Source organism: Sturnus vulgaris, unplaced genomic scaffold, assembly GCF_052056855.1.
Source record: "Sturnus vulgaris isolate bStuVul1 unplaced genomic scaffold, bStuVul1.hap1 Scaffold_195, whole genome shotgun sequence".
NCBI lineage: Eukaryota > Metazoa > Chordata > Aves > Passeriformes > Sturnidae > Sturnus > Sturnus vulgaris.
The window spans coordinates 11,041,972-11,060,823 of NW_028276170.1; the positions used below are offsets into that span (position 1 = coordinate 11,041,972).

At 49.8% G+C, this 18,852-nt stretch overlaps 1 protein-coding gene across 1 annotated transcript in view; it reads left to right on the forward strand.

Moving 5' to 3' along the window:
* Window positions 1-18,852, forward strand: part of LOC148218076 (uncharacterized) — a 119,499-nt gene that overhangs the window by 22,849 nt on the left and 77,798 nt on the right. Inside the window, 2 exon segments of the mRNA XM_088158043.1 lie at window positions 2,313-2,326; window positions 14,196-14,686. Of these exon segments, the coding sequence (XP_088014169.1) occupies window positions 2,313-2,326; window positions 14,196-14,686 (505 nt within the window).

The following is an 18,852-nucleotide window of genomic DNA, read 5'->3' on the forward strand; positions in this document are numbered from 1 at the left end:
TCATTTTCGATGTCTCTGAGCACTGCCTGCTCTGCCCTGGACACTATCTCCGCTACATAGGCTGAGTCTGTCACCAAGTTTATTGGCTCTGAGAACTTTTCAAAGGCTCTCACGACTGCTGCCAGTTCAGCTACCTGGGGTGACCCTTCCACAAACTCAACATCAGCTTCCCAATGCTGAGTCTGAGGATCTCTCCAAGTCATCACCGACTTGTGGGATGCCCCAGATGCATCCGTGAACACTGTGAGAGCTTTGAGTGGTCTCCGACTCCTCTTCTCACGAGGAATGAGGTGGAATTCCTCATTAAACAGCTTGTGAGATGGGGCATGGACTGATATTTGTCCTCTGTAGCTGTCCAGGGCTAATTGGAGACTGGCATTGCTCTGGAGCAAATGCTCAAACATCTCTTTAGTCAATTTGTCAGGAGAGTTCTTTCCCTCCTCAGACAGTTTAACAGGGAGGTGAATACATGTGAAGTCACAACCAGCTAGTTCATACAGTCTGATCCTTGCTTTCCGAATCAGTTGTGCTATTAACTCTTGTGGCTTAGTGATAGTTTTGGATCTCTGGTGGGAGAGGAAGACCCACTCTATGATTAAGAGTGACTCTCTCTGCTCCTTGATCCATTGGAATATTAACCCGTGTAAGTGTGGCAGTTTTCCTAGGACAATGAATTTGAAGGGCAGCTCGGGCTGGTAACGGTGAGCTTGCCTCTCTCCTAAGGTCTTTTGTACCTTTTCGATTGCAGTCTTTGCCTCTGGGGTCAGTTCCCTGGGAGAAAGCAGCTCTCTCTCCCCTTTCAATAAATTGAAGAGAGGTTCTAGGTCCTCATTAGTGAGGCCTAGCCAAGGCCTAACTCAATTCAATGACCCACAGGGAATGGAGATCTGCTAAGGTTTTTGGATTACAATTAATTTCCAATTTCTGCGGAACAATGGTCCATGCAGTGATTTCCAGGCCCAGGTACTTCCAAGGTGGCATCCTTTGGACTTTGTCCTCCTGCAATTCAAATCCAGCAGAGGTTAAAACTTTAACCACTAGGTCAAGTGTGTCCTGGAGTAGAGAGTTATCGGGTGCACACACTAGCACATCATCCATGTAATGAAGGATGATGGCCTCCCCTCTCTGGGCACGCACCTGGGACAGCAATGAGGCCACATACCACTGGCAGATGGAGGGACTACATTTTAATCCCTGGGGCAAAACTCTCCAGTGGTAGCGCTTCATTGGGGCCTCTCGATTGATGGTAGGAACCGAGAAGGCAAACCGTGGGGCATCCTCTGGGTGTAGGGGAATATGGAAGAAGCAGTCCTTGATGTCTAGAACAGCCAATTGCCAATCTCTGGGAAGCATTGTTGGAGAAGGCATTCCAGGTTGGAGAGACCCCATGTCTTCAATTACTTTGTTTATTTCCCGGAGGTCGTGGAGCAGCCTCCACTTGTCTTTCCCTGGTTTCTTTACCACAAAAATCGGGAAATTCCACGCACTTGTGGTCTCTTCTATGTGGCCTTTAGCCAATTGTTCCTCCACAAGCTCCTCAAGCGCCCTGAGCTTCTCCTTACTCATCGGCCACTGTGCTACCCACTTTGGGGTATCATCTAGCCATTTCAACTTTTGGGTAGGGTGCCTCACAGTGGCCGCTTCTAAAAATCCCGAGGAGTTTTAGGAATAATCAATTTCACCCCCCACTGGGACATGGTGTCTCTCCCCCATAGAGGGCATTTATAATCTGTAACAAATGGACGGATGCTAGCCAATTTTCCATCCGGCCCCTCAATTTGTACGATGCTTTTTGATATTTTTGCCAATTTGATTCCTCCTACACCCTGGATTCTGCCTGCCACAGGCTGAAGTTCCCAATGTGACGGCCACATCCTTTCGGGTATGATAGTCACATCAGCACCCGTGTCCAGTACCCCCTCCACATGGAGGTGATCTGATCCACAGGTTAGGTTGCACGCCAGAGAGGGCTTGTCCTCACCCACCACTTCTGCCCAGTAGACTTCAGGTGATTTTCCATCTACTGGGACCTCCTGTGGAACAGGAATGGCCTGGGCAAGGATTTGTCCCTCAGCCAGGTAATATGGTGGTAGAGGACATCGTGCCAAGAGAATGAGGCCAGTTATGCTTCCCTTGATGGTCATGGGAACCACCTCAATCTCTAGGGGTGTGTGTGCTGTGTCACCGACAACAAAGTACTCACTGTCCAGTTTCATGTGGTTTAACGTCACGTCCTGTGTACTGTTAGGTAAGTCCACTGTTATGACTGTCCAATCAGGTGACCTGAAATGAAAACCTCTGGTAGTCACAAGCCTAAAACGGCCTAGTGGCTTCCAAACCTTGTTAACTGAACCTTTGATATTTTCATTGACATACATCCCCACACCCTCTATCCCATCCTCCCCCTTTTTGTTTATTAAGAGAGAGTCTTTTGCGAGTGTGGAGCCCGCAGTATTTATAGCCGAGCGCGCTATGGTGTTAATGGCGGGTACGCGCTGTAAAGTTAGTTTTTTTGTTTGTTGGTTTTCTTCTGTTTCTGGTTGTGTGGACAGTCCCTGGCGAAGTGTCCTGGCTGCTTGCACTGGAAGCAGATGATGTGCTGCAGTTGCTCTGGTGTCATTGGTTGCTTCTTGGCTTCTGGTGTTACAGCTGCCATGGTCCTTGGGTGTGCCAGTCCTGGATTTCTTTCGTGTCCACTGAACAGTTCTGCTTTCCTGGCGCAAGCTTCCATCATCTGTGCTAAGCTAGGTGCTGGCTCCAGGGGAAGGCCAAGGATAACCCTACGGCAGGTTTCATTAGCATTCCTCTGAGCCATTTCTTTAATTAATTCAGCTTGTAATACTGGATCAGACACTTGTCTTTCTACTTGTGTACGAAGGCGGTCCACAAACTGTAAGAAACTCTCAGAAGTAAACTGTTTAATGTTAATATAACTGCCTTTAGTATCTACTCTTGGTAATTGATTAAAGGCTTTTTCTGCAGCATTGCATATTTTATCTAGGACAGACTTAGATAGTACTCTGGTTTGATTTTCAGGGCAATGCCAATCTTTCTCCCCACATAGGTGTTCATATGTCATATCATTATTATCAGCATCCTTTGCATTATCTGAGCTTTTTAAAAGCTCTTGTAAAAGCACTTTTAAAGATCTTTTCCACAGGCTTTCCCATAGATCATATTCGGAAGGAGTTAACAGACACCGGAAAAGCTCTTTGATATCATATGGAACCAGTTCGTTTGAATTAAAAGTGGCTCTCATCATGCCTTTAAAGATTTCACTATTCCTACCAAATTCTCTTTGTACTTTACAAATTTCTTTTTTATCTTGGTAGGACAAAGGTTGATAACTTCTTTTTCCGTTTCTCTTACCAAGATAAACTACAGGAGCAACTGATGGTACATACTCTTTCTCCTGGTGCTGACTTTCAGGTTTAGGCACCCCCCCCCCACCCGGCCCCGGAGGCCGCCCACCCCCCCCACCACGGGAGCATCATCCATCCCCCAGGGGCTGTGAGCTGATCCCTCCCCACCCCCACCGCCACCGGCACTGAAGCCAGCAGGGGCTACATTGCCCTCCCCCACCCCGCAGCAGCTTGGAGGGAAGGAATGTGAAACCGGAGAGGGGGAGGGGTGGTGGAATCCAGGGTTGCAACACCTGTGGGCGGGGTCGCCAGGTACCAGGCAGGACAGGGTCTTGGAGGGGGGAGGGGGCGGTGGAGCCGAGGGCAGGGATGAGTTATGGGAGGGGACAGGCTTAGGGGCTGGGACCAGAGGGTAAAGGGGGTTGCGGGATGAAGGAGGAGACACGTGGCTGACACCATATCGCCCCCCCCCCACTCCCTGGACCGCATGTCCAATGCTATCTGGGACCCCGATCCTGACCTGTCCAGATACGGCCACGTGTTCGTGGCCTGGAGGGGAAGGGGACAAGGAAGGAGAGCTGATAATTTTAGAAAAATCGTCAGAACCGGGATACTGGGGAGGATTTGGGGTTTCAGCACAGTTACAGCCGTGCTGAGCATGCTGCATTCCCAAGGGAGACCCTGGGGTGCTTTCCAGGTTATGGTTATAGGGATTTTTGGAAAGGGAAGGTGAGTTTGAATCATTTTGCTGCTGCTGTCTGTTGTTTTCTGTCTGAATTAAAACTTTCCGAATTTGTAAGAATATCGGAAGGAATACAGAGGCAGTTTTATCTCCATTTTCTACTTTTAAAGTTAATAAATCCCCTATTTCATCCCAAAATGAAATCGAATTTATATTTTGCAATTCAAGGTCCGATATTTCAACAGACAGCCAGCTGGCAAAACGGGCTAGTTTTTTATTAGATATTAAAACATTTCCTGAACTTAGTATTTCTTTGAGTTGTTTTGTTATACTCTTTTGTAAGGCAGATTGCTGTATCCCCATAGTGTTAGCAATTTGCACTATATCTACCCCACTACAGTTAAAACACAGGAAAGGAGTTAGTTGTTAAGACATGCTAGGTACACTACGGTTTTCAGACTTTACTAGATGCGGAACCGATGTTAATTTTGCCGTTTTTTGTCAGCAAAACCTATGTGTGGCGCCCGCGCCGCTGTAGGGACCGCCCCCGCGCCGCAAACACCCGTAAAAACCGTAAAAACGCAAAAAAACCTCCCTGTGCCGCAGCTTTGAAACCGATCAAAGCTGCCTGCCTGCTGTGCCGCGCCTGGGGTGGCCGCGTCCAGCCCCCCCCCATCCCCCGCGCCGCACCACGTGGCCGAGGGCTTCCAAGCTGCGCGCACGCTGCAAACATGCCCACACCGCCTGTCCTCCGGAGAACGGCTCCGGGCCAGCAAAATGCCACCGGTGAGACCCCCCGCGGAGCTCCGGGAACTACCCGCCGGAAAGGGACGCTTAACTCACCTTTTCTCTTGCAGGCAGAGACGTCTGTGTACACGGTAGTGGATCCACGTCCTGAACCGACCTGTCTGGGACTGACAGGCTGCCGGTTCGTGCTGAAAAGTCTTCGAACTGCACAAAATGCAGCTTAAAGAAATTTTAGCTAGTTGATCAGCTCCTATGCTGGTCGAATCCCGAAATTAGGGATCACAGCGAAACGTGGGTGCTTTAAAGAAACCACGCACGTGGAGCGCCAACTGTAACGGCTTTTTCCTCGGCCTAATACAGAGTCTTTCACCCTCCTCCGGTCTAGCTCAGGTGTTAGGGTGATATTCCTCTGGGCCTTAGCCACAGAGACATAGATAAGATATTAAAAGAGGCTCTTTCCCCTGATAAAGTTATAGGTTTATTTCTCGTGGGTTGTGGGTGAAAAGGGAAGGGAAAAGAGCAGGGGAAGAGAGAGAAAAGAGGGGGAAGGACAGGGTAAAAGCGTGGGGGGGGGGAAAGAGAACAGGGGAAGAGAAAAAGCACGGGGGAAGAGAGTGGGGGGAAAAAGAGAAAGAGCACGGGGGAAGAGAGAGATGCGGGATAAGAGAGCAAGGTCAGTGGGTCCTGACCTTTTCTAGGGTCTGGAAAGGGGGGGCGGGGAGAAATTGGATCCCAGCCAGCTCTGTGTGGCCGGGAGGGGAGAGGGACCAAGATACAGGGCACAGCAGGGGTCACGGAATGTACCATTTACAATGTATCTAGGGAACGCAACAGGAACTGGGGGGAAGTTTGGTCTCCCCCAATCTTTACTAGGACTGGGGACACCCCAGTGACATCTCATGTTCTCTCCACAGTGAGGTGGTGCCATTGCTGTTGGCGATGTGAGTATCCTGAATTCTTCTGCTGAACCAGAGCCTCCCCTCTCATGGCCATGACCCTCCAGGCCATCCCAGTGCACCCCAGTGCGTGCCTGTACACCCCAGAGCTTCCCAAGGCTGCCCCTTCCCCTGGGTCCCCATTGTATTCCCACCCATCTCAGTGCACCCCAGGCACTCCAAAGATCCCCATGCCCAGTCCACTTCCTCTCCTCTTTCCCTCCACTCCCTTCCCTTTCTCATTCTCCATGACAGTATCCCCAAATCCCCCTCCTGGACTCCCAAAGCCCCTCCCAAACCCAACAATTTTGGTCCTCTGCCCCTGCTTTCCCCTGTCCCACCCACCTCCCACTTCAGCCCCCATGTCCCCCCACTGGAATTCCTGCCTCCCCACCTGCATTCCCCCATTCCCATCCCTTCCACTCCCCCAGCCCCATCCCCTGGGTCCCCAAAGTTCCCCCAGTTCAGTGTCTTTGGGGCCCTCACATCCCACTCCATCCCCTCCTCCTTGGAAGCCCCAAGTTCCCCTCGCTCTCCTCGTCTCCATCCCCACCGTGGTCCCTGCAGGAACAGGGATCGGGTGAAACTGCCTGGAGTGGGACTGCGGGGAGCAGAAGGGATTTTCCCCCTCAGACTGGGGACAGCCACAGGGCGTGGGGACACCTGTGACTCTTGAATTCCCACAAGGACCATTCCAGACTAAACCTTTGCTCTCCATCTGCAGGTAGTCATAGGAGGAGCTGCAGGTGGATGCATTGCGGTAAGTCCTGGAATTGGGGCACCAGTGTGGGAACTGGGGGCCAGTTGGGTCCCCCCGTGCCTTGCTGGGACTGGGGACACCCCGGTGACCAGTGACATCTCCCCATCTCTCTGCAGAAGAAGAACGGCGTCCAACGAGTGAAGAGGTCTGAGGTGGGTACCCGCAGTTCTGCTGGGCCCAGAGCTTCCCCTGTCCTCGTCATCACCCCCAGTGCCCCCCAGCACACCCCACTGTGCCCCAGTACACCCCAGCCTGCCCCAGTATCTCCCAACCAGCCCCAGTATCCCCCAGTGTGGCTCTAACCCCCCCTTTCTCCCCAGCCCCTCGTGGCTGAGCAGGTGGAGCTTCTGCGGGAGTGATGCCCGGCTGCCCCTCTGGATGCCCTGGTGAGAAATCTTGGGGGATTCCAGCCCCACAAAAGATCCTCGGGGACCAGGGCAGATTCTTGAGCCCTCTGGGGTGGGCAGAGCTTGGGAAAGTCAGAGGGACATGGAGGGGGCTGTCCCTGATCCATGTGCTGGGGTTCGGTGGACAGAGCTGTCCCCAAGGCTTCCCTTGCACTGGGGGGCTCTAGGGACACCCAGTGTCCCTGTGGAGCAGCAAGGGCTCTGGGAGGTTTTGGGATATTCCAGGGTGAGGGGCTCTGGGAGCCACATGGATGTCAGGAGCCAAGTCCAGTCCCAGGTGTATCCGGGGCTCCAAATCCCTTCTCCTGCTGCAGGTCCCTGCAAAGAGAGGGGTGGGAACAAGGTCCCTCTCGTGTCCCAGTGGACACAGGTGTCAGAAAGGGGTTCTTGCCTTTCCTTAGAAAATACCTGTCTTTCAAACCAAGACAAGGTGACACTGGCCCGATGCCAGGCACCCACCAGAGCCACTCTGACCCTACCCCTCGAGCTGCAAGGGAAGAGAAAGTTTAACCAGTAGCTCCAGGAGCAGATTAAGACAGGACGAGCAAACACAGCAAACAGCAAAACGGATGTCACAGACATAGCCTGGGCTCAGCAAGGGAATTTATTACCAACCAAATCATAGCAATAGAAGGAAAAGAGACAGAAATCTCTCAAGCCCCTTCCCCCTCACCCAACGGGGATAACCAGGAACACAGATCACCAGGGCTCTGCCCAACGGGGGTCACTGGGGATCATCCAACACCGATCCTCCCATGGGGGATGGAGCTGGAACAGATCACAAAGCTCTTCCCACACTCGGGACACTCACAGGGCTTCCCTCAGTGGTGACTCCGTTGGTGTTGGGTCAAGTTGCACCTCTGTGAGAAGCTCTTCCCACACTCAGGACACTCGTAGGGCCTCTCCCCAGTGTGGATGCGCTGGTGCCTGATGAGGGTGAAGTTGCGGTTGAATCCCTTCCCGCAGTCGGGGCAGCGGAAGGGCCTCTCCTCTGTGTGAATCCGCTCATGTAGGAGGAGATTGGAGCTGGTCTGAAACCTCTTCCCACACTTGGGACACTCATAGGGCCTCTCCCCGGTGTGGATGCGCTGGTGTTTTCTCAGGTCAGAGCTCCATCCAAAGCTCTTCCCACATTCCGAGCAGCTGTAGGGCCGTTCCCCAGTGTGGATCACCTGGTGCTGGATCAGGTTGGAGCTGTTGCTGAAGCCCTTCCCACATTCCCCACACTGGTAGGGCTTCTCCCCAGTGTGGATCCTCTGGTGTAGGATCAGCTGGGACCTGTAGCTGAAACTCTTCCCACATTCCAAGCACTTGTGGGGCTTCTCCCCTCCAGGAGGCTTCTCCACCAGCTCTGAGCTCTGCCTGGATCTCCGGCTGCCTTCCCGGCTCAGGGAGGGTCTTTCCTCCTCACAGCTCCCTGGGCTGGGTTTGCAGCCCCTCCTCGTGAGAGATCTCCGGGGCTTTTCTGCCTCCTCCATCTGCGTACACCTGAGGAATGAAAATTCCTGGTTTAGGGGGAAATAACAAGAAGAGAGCTCCATAAACTGGGTGTTCCTCCTTGCCCAAGTTCATCTCTGGAAGTCATTGAGCATCTTGTGTCTCTAATAACCTCCCAAACACCAAGATTCCCACCCAAAATCCTCCAAACTTTAAGACACGGATCAAAAACACCCCAAATATATAGATTCAGCCAAAATCCCCTCCAAAATTGTGCTGGTTTGAAAGCAAAACCAGTGAAAGTCTCCAAGTCAGAAATACAATTTTATAGGAAAAAAGATAAGAGAAAAATAATACATGAAATAGTAGAAAAGAAAACAACTGACAGAATCAGAATACAACCTGACACCCCGCTAGTTTTGATGGTGGTAGCAGTCCAGATGAAGTGGTCTTGTTGTAGTAGTGATGCTGTAGAAAGGTCTGGTAGCTCTTGTCCTCTGGAAACCAGTGGGTAAGGGCTGCCTTGGTGTTCCAAATCTCAGATTTTCTCTAGGTAGGAAAGGCTTGGCTCCTCCCCCTGGCTGGAGCATCTCCCAATGGGATGATGGAATTTTATCAGTCATGCAGTGGCACTCAATGGCCCATTAACAGAAGATATCTTCCTGGAGGAAGGATGGGTTGTGGAAAAGATAAAGAACATTGCCCTACCTGGTTTTACCAGATGGCCCATTAGCAGAGGATATCTCCCACAGAGATAAGGATCATTGCTCCACCTGTTTTTTTCCACCACTCTTTGTTCTTTTGTTTCTTCCTGGGACCTCTGACTTGTTACTTCATGTTTGCTGCTGATTTCTTCTTCCTTTTGAAGATGAAAATGGTAAAAGTGTCTTTGACCTGCCTTGCTGGATATTGTGAAGAGGAACAGTCATCTACTGCAAGTGGAAGTGTCACAGGTGGAGCAGAGTTCTGTGAGTGCTGTATCAAACCAGACCTCGTCAGACCTGACAGAACAACTGGTCCATGCTGCCCTTCACTGCTCTGCCTGTTCCCCACTGTTTCATGCCAGAGTAATTTAACTGCTGTTAATTGGGTGTGTGTTTCACTCGAGCCAGTCCAGCAGAACCAGCAGAAAGCAGCCCCAGAATGAATGGGGCTCTGCAGAGGAGCCCCAGACTATTCATCAGCCTGCCTGCAGAACTGGCTCCAACTCTGAACCCTTGTGACCACACTCTGAAGAAGACACACTTCTGATATTTCTGAGGCACTTATGACTGAGGCACTGCACGTGCTTGTGCAGGTAAGAATCCCAAAGTTCTTTATGTCAGGAAAATTAATCCACAAACACCAGAGGTTTATGTCCAAAAAGGAGACAGAGGAGTCCTTTTTGATTTATTCAAATAAAGGGAGAGGCCATGGGACTCCCTTGGGATCTCTCAAATTTTTGGAGGACGCAGCCTCCTTTTTATCCTATTTTCCCGGCCGCATTTCCCTCTCTCTTTCCCCTTTGGCTGAGGTACTTGAGAGGCACAGACTTCCCGGAACGCCTGATACCTGAAATTCCTCTCTAATGTATAACCCTCCCTTTTAATTTTTAATTCTTATAGAATTCATAGTTTTCCCCCCCATTGCTTCTTTCATCTTTCGATATCCAATTTCATTTATCAGCAGCCTTACAGTTTGTTTGTAAAGGCAAACATCTTTTTCCATTCATCAATCAGTGGAATCCATCCCATTGTTTCTTTTATCTCTCAGTGCTTAACCTTATCTACAGGCAGATCCAGAGCTCATTTGTAAAGACAAATTCAACATTCCTCTCAGCCCAGAGGAGAATCTAGCACAAAATATTCTCCCTGTTACTGCACGACAAAAAATATTCAGGGGAAAATACTGTGGCAGCTGAGGCTTGTGGAACTCCCAGAATACTGAGCCTGCAGAGGAGGCAAACAGCCCTGGCAGTGCCTGAGGGGACTTCTCCTCACAGCCTCCTCTCAAAGTGTGTCACTTCAGCAGGGGAAGGCTTTCAAACCTTTGCCTTTCCTTCCTCCTGTGATAAAATTTAAGGCTCCTCCTGAGAAAATACTGACCTACAAATAGTTCTCCATTCCTCAACAAAGCTACTCAGGTGTTCAACTTAAGAAAGACCAAAACAAAAGGTATTCAGAAATTTCCCGTCAAGGCCTATTTGCAGAGAAACTCCATCATATGGGACCGAATATTTATTAACACCAGTTCACTCAATAGAAACCCAACCTAAGCAGCGTTTTAAACGAACTTGAATTCTTTTTCCTCGCATATCAACTGGACTGGTTTGTTCCTTTTTTGCCCTAGAGAGAATATTAGAATGATTTGCTCTTGACAGGACTCCTTGGGTGGCCCCCAGCCCTGGCTCCTCACCACGCCTTGCCTGGGCTGTTAACGCAGCCTGTCAGCACCACCTGACTTTGGCAGCCTGTTCAGACCTCGGGCATGGCTGGTGCCACGGTCCCCTCTGGTGCCACGGTCCCCTCTGGCTCCTGGCGTGTCCCTGCTGCTGGAGGAGCCCTGCTCGTGCTGCTGCCTGCGTTCAACAACCCCGGTCCTGCTCCCCAGGCAAAGAGAGACCAAAATCACTGCTTTGGGCAGCTCGTTTGAACGAGTTGAACACTTACTCATCTCTAACACAGACCTCTTAACATCCACACACCAACACCAGGAAGTCACCTCATCTACAGAGGTGAGGAAGCCTGAGCGAACAGAAGGTCGACGTTCAAGCACATTTGTGGGACACATATTGAGAAAGTAAGAAAATTACAGCCTGAAAAATATTCCAGGCTGGAGCTTTTCAGCTCTGTTCCCAGCTGATAAGCTGGTCCAGCTCAAGGCTAGGGAGAATTTCTCCCAGGCTGATAATTTGGTCAAAATAAAAAGGAATTAGTAACAAAGATAGAACAGCTGTTGTGATGTGTGACCAGGCCCTGGGAATGGGGTGTCTTCTGTCTGAACCAATCACCTTTTCTCTACTCTGGGAATTACGAGTCATGCTATAAAACCAAGTGTATTTCTGAATAAACTTGTCTCTTTTTTCCTGTCATGAAAGATGACCATGTAGCTGTGCATCTTATTTCCGCCGCACTTAAAGGGTTAAAACCCCATTCCACGGCTACACACATTGGGTTTTTAATTTAGTGGAAGCGCTCACTCGTTCACAAGCCTTACTTGTCAAACTGGATTATGCGATGCAATTGTCTTGCTTGTGTTAGAGAGAAACCAGGGAGAAATTAGCTAAGAAATAAGAACCACACTTGGGGCTCGGGCTTGGCAGACAAAGGGAGCAGGGCGGCACCTGCCCGCTTTGCCCAAGTCCCTGCTCCTGCTGGACAAAGGCGGACGCGGCTCCGTGCGGGGCGAGCCGGGCGCTCCGTGCCGGGGCCGGGGCCGAGCGCTCGGGCGGGCGGCGCTCAGGATGCTCGGGCAGCGCCGCGGGCCGGGCGGGCGCGATGGAGCCGCCTGAGGGCTGGGACCCCTCCGGGCGGCCGGCCCGGCGCACGCAGTGGCTGCTCAGCGCCCTCGCCCACCGCTACGGGCTGGAGCGCGGCGTGGAGAACGAGATGGTCGTGCTGGCCAGCGGCCCGGAGCAGTCCCTGCACGAGATCTTCCAGCAGCGGGACTGCGCCGGGCCGGGCCGCATCCCCGGCGAGGAGTCCCGCACGCTGTGCCGGGCGCTGGGGCCGGAGGAGGCGGCGGAGCCCGAGGAGTGCGCGGGGCTGTGGGACGGGCTCTGGGCCGAGCTCACCTTCCGCCAGCTCCACGCGCGGCTCCGCGGCCGCTTCAGCACCCGCGGCTGCCGCTGGGCCGGGAGGGCGAGCACATCGAGAGCCACATCCGCCCGCGCAGCCCCCGCCGAGCCCGAGCGGCGGCCGCCGGGGCCCTGCTCCCGAGAGCGCTGCCAGGAGATGGTGGCGCTGGAGCGGGCCGAGGAGCGCATGGCCGAGCTGCAGCAGGAGAAGGGCAGCCTGCGGCAGCTGCTGGAGGACGTGCGGGCCGCCCTGCAGAGCAGCGATGCGCGGTGCCCGGCGCTGCGGCTGAGTCCGGGCCGGCTTCTGCACCGCGCTCCCGGCGGCGGCTCGGGTGGCCCCGAGCGCTTCAGGAGAGATGCTGCTCTCGGAAAGTCAGTGTTTAGAACACCTCCACCTCCGGAATGAGACCGAAGTTGCTCCTTCATCCTCGGTATTAATTTCTAGCAAAGTTTAGTTACAAGGGAGGCTTTTAGGAGAAATGTATGGCACCGGTGTGCCATTAAATATATTTGTGATGAGCACTGTTCAAAATGTAGGGGAGTTCAGCTTAACAAACCCACGTGCACAATGCTGCTGCTGCTTCTCCTGCACGTGCAGCCAGGATGTGCTGACAGCAGATGCTGGGTATGCACTGCTGCAGGATTTTTCCTGAAGTATGAAAGAACTTAGGGACTCTTACCTGAACAAGCACGTGCAGTGCCTCAGTCATAAGTGCCTCAGAAATATCAGAAGTGTGTCTTCTTCAGAGTGTGGTCACAAGGGTTCAGAGTTGGAGCCAGTTCTGCGGGCAGGCTGATGAATAGTCTGGGGCTCCTCTGCAGAGCCCCATTCATTCTGGGGCTGCTTTCTGCTGGTTCTGCTGGACTGGCTCGAGTGAAACACACACCCAATTAACAGCAGTTAAATTACTGTGGCATGAAACAGTGGGGAACAGGCAGAGCAGTGAAGGGCAGCATGGACCAGTTGTTCTGGCAGGTCTGATGAGGTCTGGTTTGATACAGCACTCACAGAACTCTGCTCCACCTGTGACACTTCCACTTGCAGTAGATGACTGTTCCTCTTCACAATATCCAGCAAGGCAGGTCAAAGACACTTTTACCATTTTCATCCTCAAAAGGAAGAAGAAATCAGCAGCAAACATGAAGTAACCAGTCAGAGGTCCCAGGAAGAAACAAAAGAACAAAGAGTGGGGGAAAAAACAGGTTGAGCAGTGATCCTTATTTCTGTGGGAGATATCCTCTGCTAATGGGCCATCTGGTAAAACCAGGTGGGGCAGTGTTCTTTATCTTTTCCACAACCCATCCTTCCTCCAGGAAGATATCTTCTGTTAATGGGCCATTGAGTGCCACTGCATGACTGATAAAATTCCATCATCCCATTGGGAGATGCTCCAGCCAGGGGGAGGAGCCAAGCCTTTCCTACCAAGATAAAAATCTGAGATTTGGAACACCAAGGCAGCCCTTACCCACTGGTTTCCAGAGGACAAGAGCTACCAGACGTTTCTACAGCATCACTACTACAACAAGACCACTTCATTGGGACTGCTACCACCACCCTAACTAGCGGGGTGTCAGGTTGTATTCTGATTCTGTCAGTTGTTTTCTTTTCTACTATTGCATGTATTTTATTTCTCTTATCTTTTTTCCTATAGAATTGTATTTCTGACTGATTCTCTCACAGGTTTTGCTTTCAAATCAGCACAATTTTGGAGTGGATTTTGGCTGAATCTTGTTATTTGGGGAGGTTTTGATCTGTGTCTTAAACTTTGGAGGATTCTGGGTAGGAATCTTGGTGTTTGGGAGGTTATTAGAGACACAAGATGCTCAATGACTTCCAGACATGAACTTGGGCGAGGAAGAACACCCAGTTTATGGAGCTCTTTTCTTGTTATTTCCCCCTAAACCGGGAATTTTCATTCCCCAGGTGTACGCAGATGGAGGAGGCAGAAAAGCCCCGGAGATCTCTCACGAGGAGGGGCTGCAAACCCAGCCCAGGGAGCTGCGAGGACGAAAGACCCTCCCTGAGCCGGGAAGGCGGCCGGAGATCCAGGCAGAGCTCAGAGCTGGTGGAGAAGCCTCCTGGAGGGGAGAAGCCCCACAAGTGCTTGGAATGTGGGAAGGGTTTCAGCCAGAGATCCAGGCTGATCCGGCACCGGAGGATCCACATTGGGGAAAAGCCCTATGAGTGTGGGGAATGTGGGAAGAGTTTTAGGGACAGCAACTACCTGATGTGGCACCAGGTGATCCACACAGGAGAACGGCCCTACACCTGCTTGGAATGTGGGAAGAGCTTTGGATGGAGCTCCAACCTGAGATACCACCAGCACATCCACACCGGGGAGAGGCCCTACGAGTGTCCCAAGTGTGGGAAGAGGTTTCACACCAGCTCCCATGTCCTCAGACATGAGCGGATTCACACAGAGGAGAGGCCCTTCCGCTGCCCCGACTGTGGGAAGGGATTCAAACGCAACGACAAACTCACTGTCCACCGGCGCATCCACACTGGGGAGAGGCCCTACGAGTGTCCTGAGTGTGGGAAGAGCTTCTCACAGAGCTCTCACTTGTCCAAACACCAACGGAGGCTCCACTAAGGGAAGCCCTGTGAGTGCCCAAGTGTGGGAAGAGCTTCGTGCTCTGCTCCAGCTCCATCCCCCATGGGAGGATTGGTGTTGGATGGTAGAAAAAAACACAACAAACAAACAAAAAACCCCCCCAAACAAACAAACAAAACAACACAAAAAACCCCAAAAAACAAAACCAAAAACCCACCAAAATAGTGATACGCACAGAAGCAATATAAAAACACCGAAATCAAGCAAAAGGAATAGTCAGCTTCGAAATAAAGAATGGAGAAAAGTCATGAACTAACATTTCTCTTTTTTTTAAACTATGGAGATAAAACTCTTGTTTCCTCTAAAACGTGTAAAAATATTTTGAAGTGAATATGACTGTTCCAACTGTAGATATAAAGAAAAGCATTAATATTAAAGTAAACAAATGTTAAAATTGCAGTAATCTCCTAGGTTTAAATAATAAGAAAACCTCTGCTGTCCCCCCCAATAAAACAAAAAGGAAAAAACTCTATTCTCAAAAATGAATTAAGGTTTTGTTTAAACTGTTATAATCCTTAAACTGTGCATCAGAAGTTAATATAGTCCTCAATAAAAGTTATGAGAAAAATTGTTAGTCTGTATAAAGGATTTTTAGATAGTAATCAGATTTTCATTCTCCTGGGAAGCTAATCACTGTAACATCAAAACAAGAAGAATCCGTTTTCTTATGAAGAAATCTCCATAGACTGAAAAAAAGTCTCCTCTTTCAAGTAAATGAGTGAAAAACTATTTTAGAGATGGTAGACTGAGTTGTTTTTGTACGTGTTTAGTATTTAAAAAAATGTATGGAAGAAAAAGCTGTAGCCTAAAGTTTTCTTCTAAGGGTTTTTTCTTATAGTTTCTAGTAATAAAATTTCTCTTTATACCATTTAAAGTAAAACCTGTTTTTTGTCTACTTCTTAATCCTCTCTCACAACAAAAAAATTCAAATTAAGAAACCAAAACTACTACATTTAACCTCAGTGATTCCAGGATTTTGATTTCCTTTTACCCAAGGGTATCTTCTGGAGCCAAATGGTGATGGACTGGGACAAAGATCAAGATTTTGGAGACAGTGGGGTGGAAACTCCTCCAAAAATGTTCTTCCCTCCCTCCCAAGCACGTGGATCCTCTACTTGCACAGACACAGAAATTATTTTATTTTGGCCTTGATTTGCTTTTCATTTCTCTTCATCCCTTTAAAACATCCAACACTGGCTAAAAATAAAGACTCTGAACTGAGACATGGGTGGGGACATGGGGGGACAATGACATGGTGGGGACACAGACATGGAGAGTGACATGGGGACACATGGACATGGAGGGGGATGTGGCCATTCCTGGGGACGTGGGGGGACACAGGCATGGATGGAGATGTGGGGGACAGTGACAGGGATGGAAACATGGTGGGGACACAGCCATGGGTGAGGACATGGTGGGACATGGGCAGTGACATGTGGGGACACGGCCACGGCCGGTGCCATGGGGGGAACTTGCAGGGGCTGTGGGGGATGCTGGCTTGGAGGGAGTTGAGGGTTCCTGGCAGGGACTTGGGGCTCGCTGAGGCCTTTGGGGACCCCAGGCCGAGCGGCTCCGGCTGCGCTGGGAGACCCTGGCGGAGGTTCTGGGGCAGCTGCTCAAGGACCCCCTGCCCTGGAGCCCCAGCCGGGCATTGGGCTCCTGGAATGGAATGAACGTCCTTGTCCCCAGCACGACAGATTTCTTATTTCTTGCAGGTGCAAATGGTTCTCTTACCAGAATAGCTTGTTGTGTTGATTGTTTTCATGCTTAAGATTGTTTTCACATGGGAACAAGCAAGTTACTTAGCTGCACATAGAAGAAGTGACAGGCTAGCTATTAATTAGCAGAGAGCAAGACCTGATTTTATGGAGCCTTCCTTTTATAGTTTGTGTACCTGACTGCAACATCTCACCCTTTTTCATTAATTCAAAGAAGGCTCATATGTTCTGATGATAAAATAGCTCTCTCTTGTGAGGGTGTTATCTCATTAAGGTTATCACTGGTTATCTCTTAGATATGGGATAAGATACACAAAAGACAGATTACAATCAACAAAACTTGGCAAATTCTATCATGTCATTGACAGAGGGTTTCACAGCATGAGAAAACAAAAGAATAATGTCCAGTGTGTCCTAGGGAAATGGGAATAAATGACCATTGTTTTAAAGTCCAAATAGTCCATTAGCTGGAAATGTTGATCTTTGACATCACTGAATGTGCTCTTGGATCCTGGAACAGGGAATAACTGAAGAAGGTTAGTAGGAACACTATACCATGATGTTGACACAAGGCTTTTGTTGGCAATTTGCCTGTAAATTTCCAGACACAGCCATGTCTTGGCAGTCCTACTTCTGGTTTTGTTATGGCCATGAAGGCTGCATGGTGATTAGGTTCTTTTTCTTCTCACTGGGCTTCATTTTCTTGGAGGCAACTGATGTTTGGCTGAATGAACAGGTGACTACTTTGAACTTGTTGATGATAAAAACACATGCATACCTTCTCCATAAGTTAATGAATTAATTAGACTTTGTCATTGTAGCTTCAATTGAAGAGCCTTATATAAAAATATTTTACTTTTTTGTATAATTATTGCAAAAAAAATTTTTATAAATATATAAATATTTGGGAGCTAATTCTCCCTTCCTTGTTTTAAAAACAGCATGCATGATTCTTGCCATGAACATGAAGGGAAGTTCAAAACAAAACAATACATGTAGTAAAACCAAAAACTTAAAGTAATTGGGAATAATTCTGATACAACAATCCAAAACATTTCTGATAACAGATATAAATAATAACACTTGTGAAATTAGATGATTAACAAGCATTAAAACATGGTACCGTCATCCCAGTATCTGCAACAGCTGATAAACCTCAAATCAGTGAAGAACTGGATAAGCGTCTGTTGGGGGTTGTTTTTTCCTTTCCTCTCTGCCTGTGGAATTTTTTTCCCATTGACATGCTAAGAAGCACTGATGGTTGGGTCCCAGCACCAGGGAGAGCCTCCCTGGTTTTTTGGGAGTTTCTCTCGGAGGGCGGGGGGAGGGAAAGGGGGAACACGGTGAGATTGGAAGCAGGTAAAGGAGGGTGGGGGGCAGTTGCTGGCTCTCGCTCGCTTTTGGCTCTCGGAGCAGAAAGGTCATTGCTACCCCCCCACCATCCCAACGCCGGGAGCTGCCTCTCTGTTTTGGACCCCGCAGCCCTGCTTGGACGCCCTCCTGCTTCAGCTTGCTGTTTTCCCAGCATCCTGCCTCTCCTCCATCCCTTCCCATCTGGGACACAGCTGCCATCACCCCCAGCCCCTGCAGGTGCCGGGATCGTCACATCTGCCCCGTCCACCGGGAATCTGCCAGCGCTCACTGCCAGCGGTGACGGTGACTGCAGCACAGGGGAAAAGTGCCTGAGGCCCAGAAGGACTGGAACTGGGTTCCTGTTCTGCTTCTTGTTAATTCCAGAGTTGTTCTTCTGTTTGCCTTCTTAGATATACTAGTAAAGAACTGTCATTCCATATCTTGGCCTGAGAGTCCCTTAATTTCAAAATTATACTAATTCAGAGGGAGGGATTTGCTTTCTCCATTTCAAGGGAAGGCCCTGCTTTCCCTAGCACACACCTGTCTTTTATTCAAACCAGGACAGATTTTGGCACCCAACAGTGGAACCTGTGGGCATTGAGTGGAATGGCTGGAAAAGCAATAACAGTTCTTGAGTGACCTGATTTTGTGTTTTAGGTGGCACCATATGGTTTGTGCTGCACGTGGTCACTGCTACATCTCTCCCATTTGCAGCCCTTTATCTAAAAATGGGTCCTATAACAAAGGCTACTGTGGCCATTATCCAGTTCATTTTGTGGGTTGATAAGATGAGGAATTCATGGAGTTTTAAGTCTCTCTGGAAGGTAAGTACATGGATTCAGAGCTATTGAACTCTAACTGTGTGTTTTTGGGGTTACTTCAATAATGGTACTTACTGTGAGGAAGTGACAGCAGGGGAAATTTTCTCCCTTCCCTTCATCCAGTTCACCATTTAGGTCCACCCCACCAGTTTTCAAAGGTTTCAAAGGCTTCAAATCTTCTCTAAATACTAATGCCTTTACAGTGGCTGGTGTTGCTGATAAGACTGTTAAACCTGTTCTATT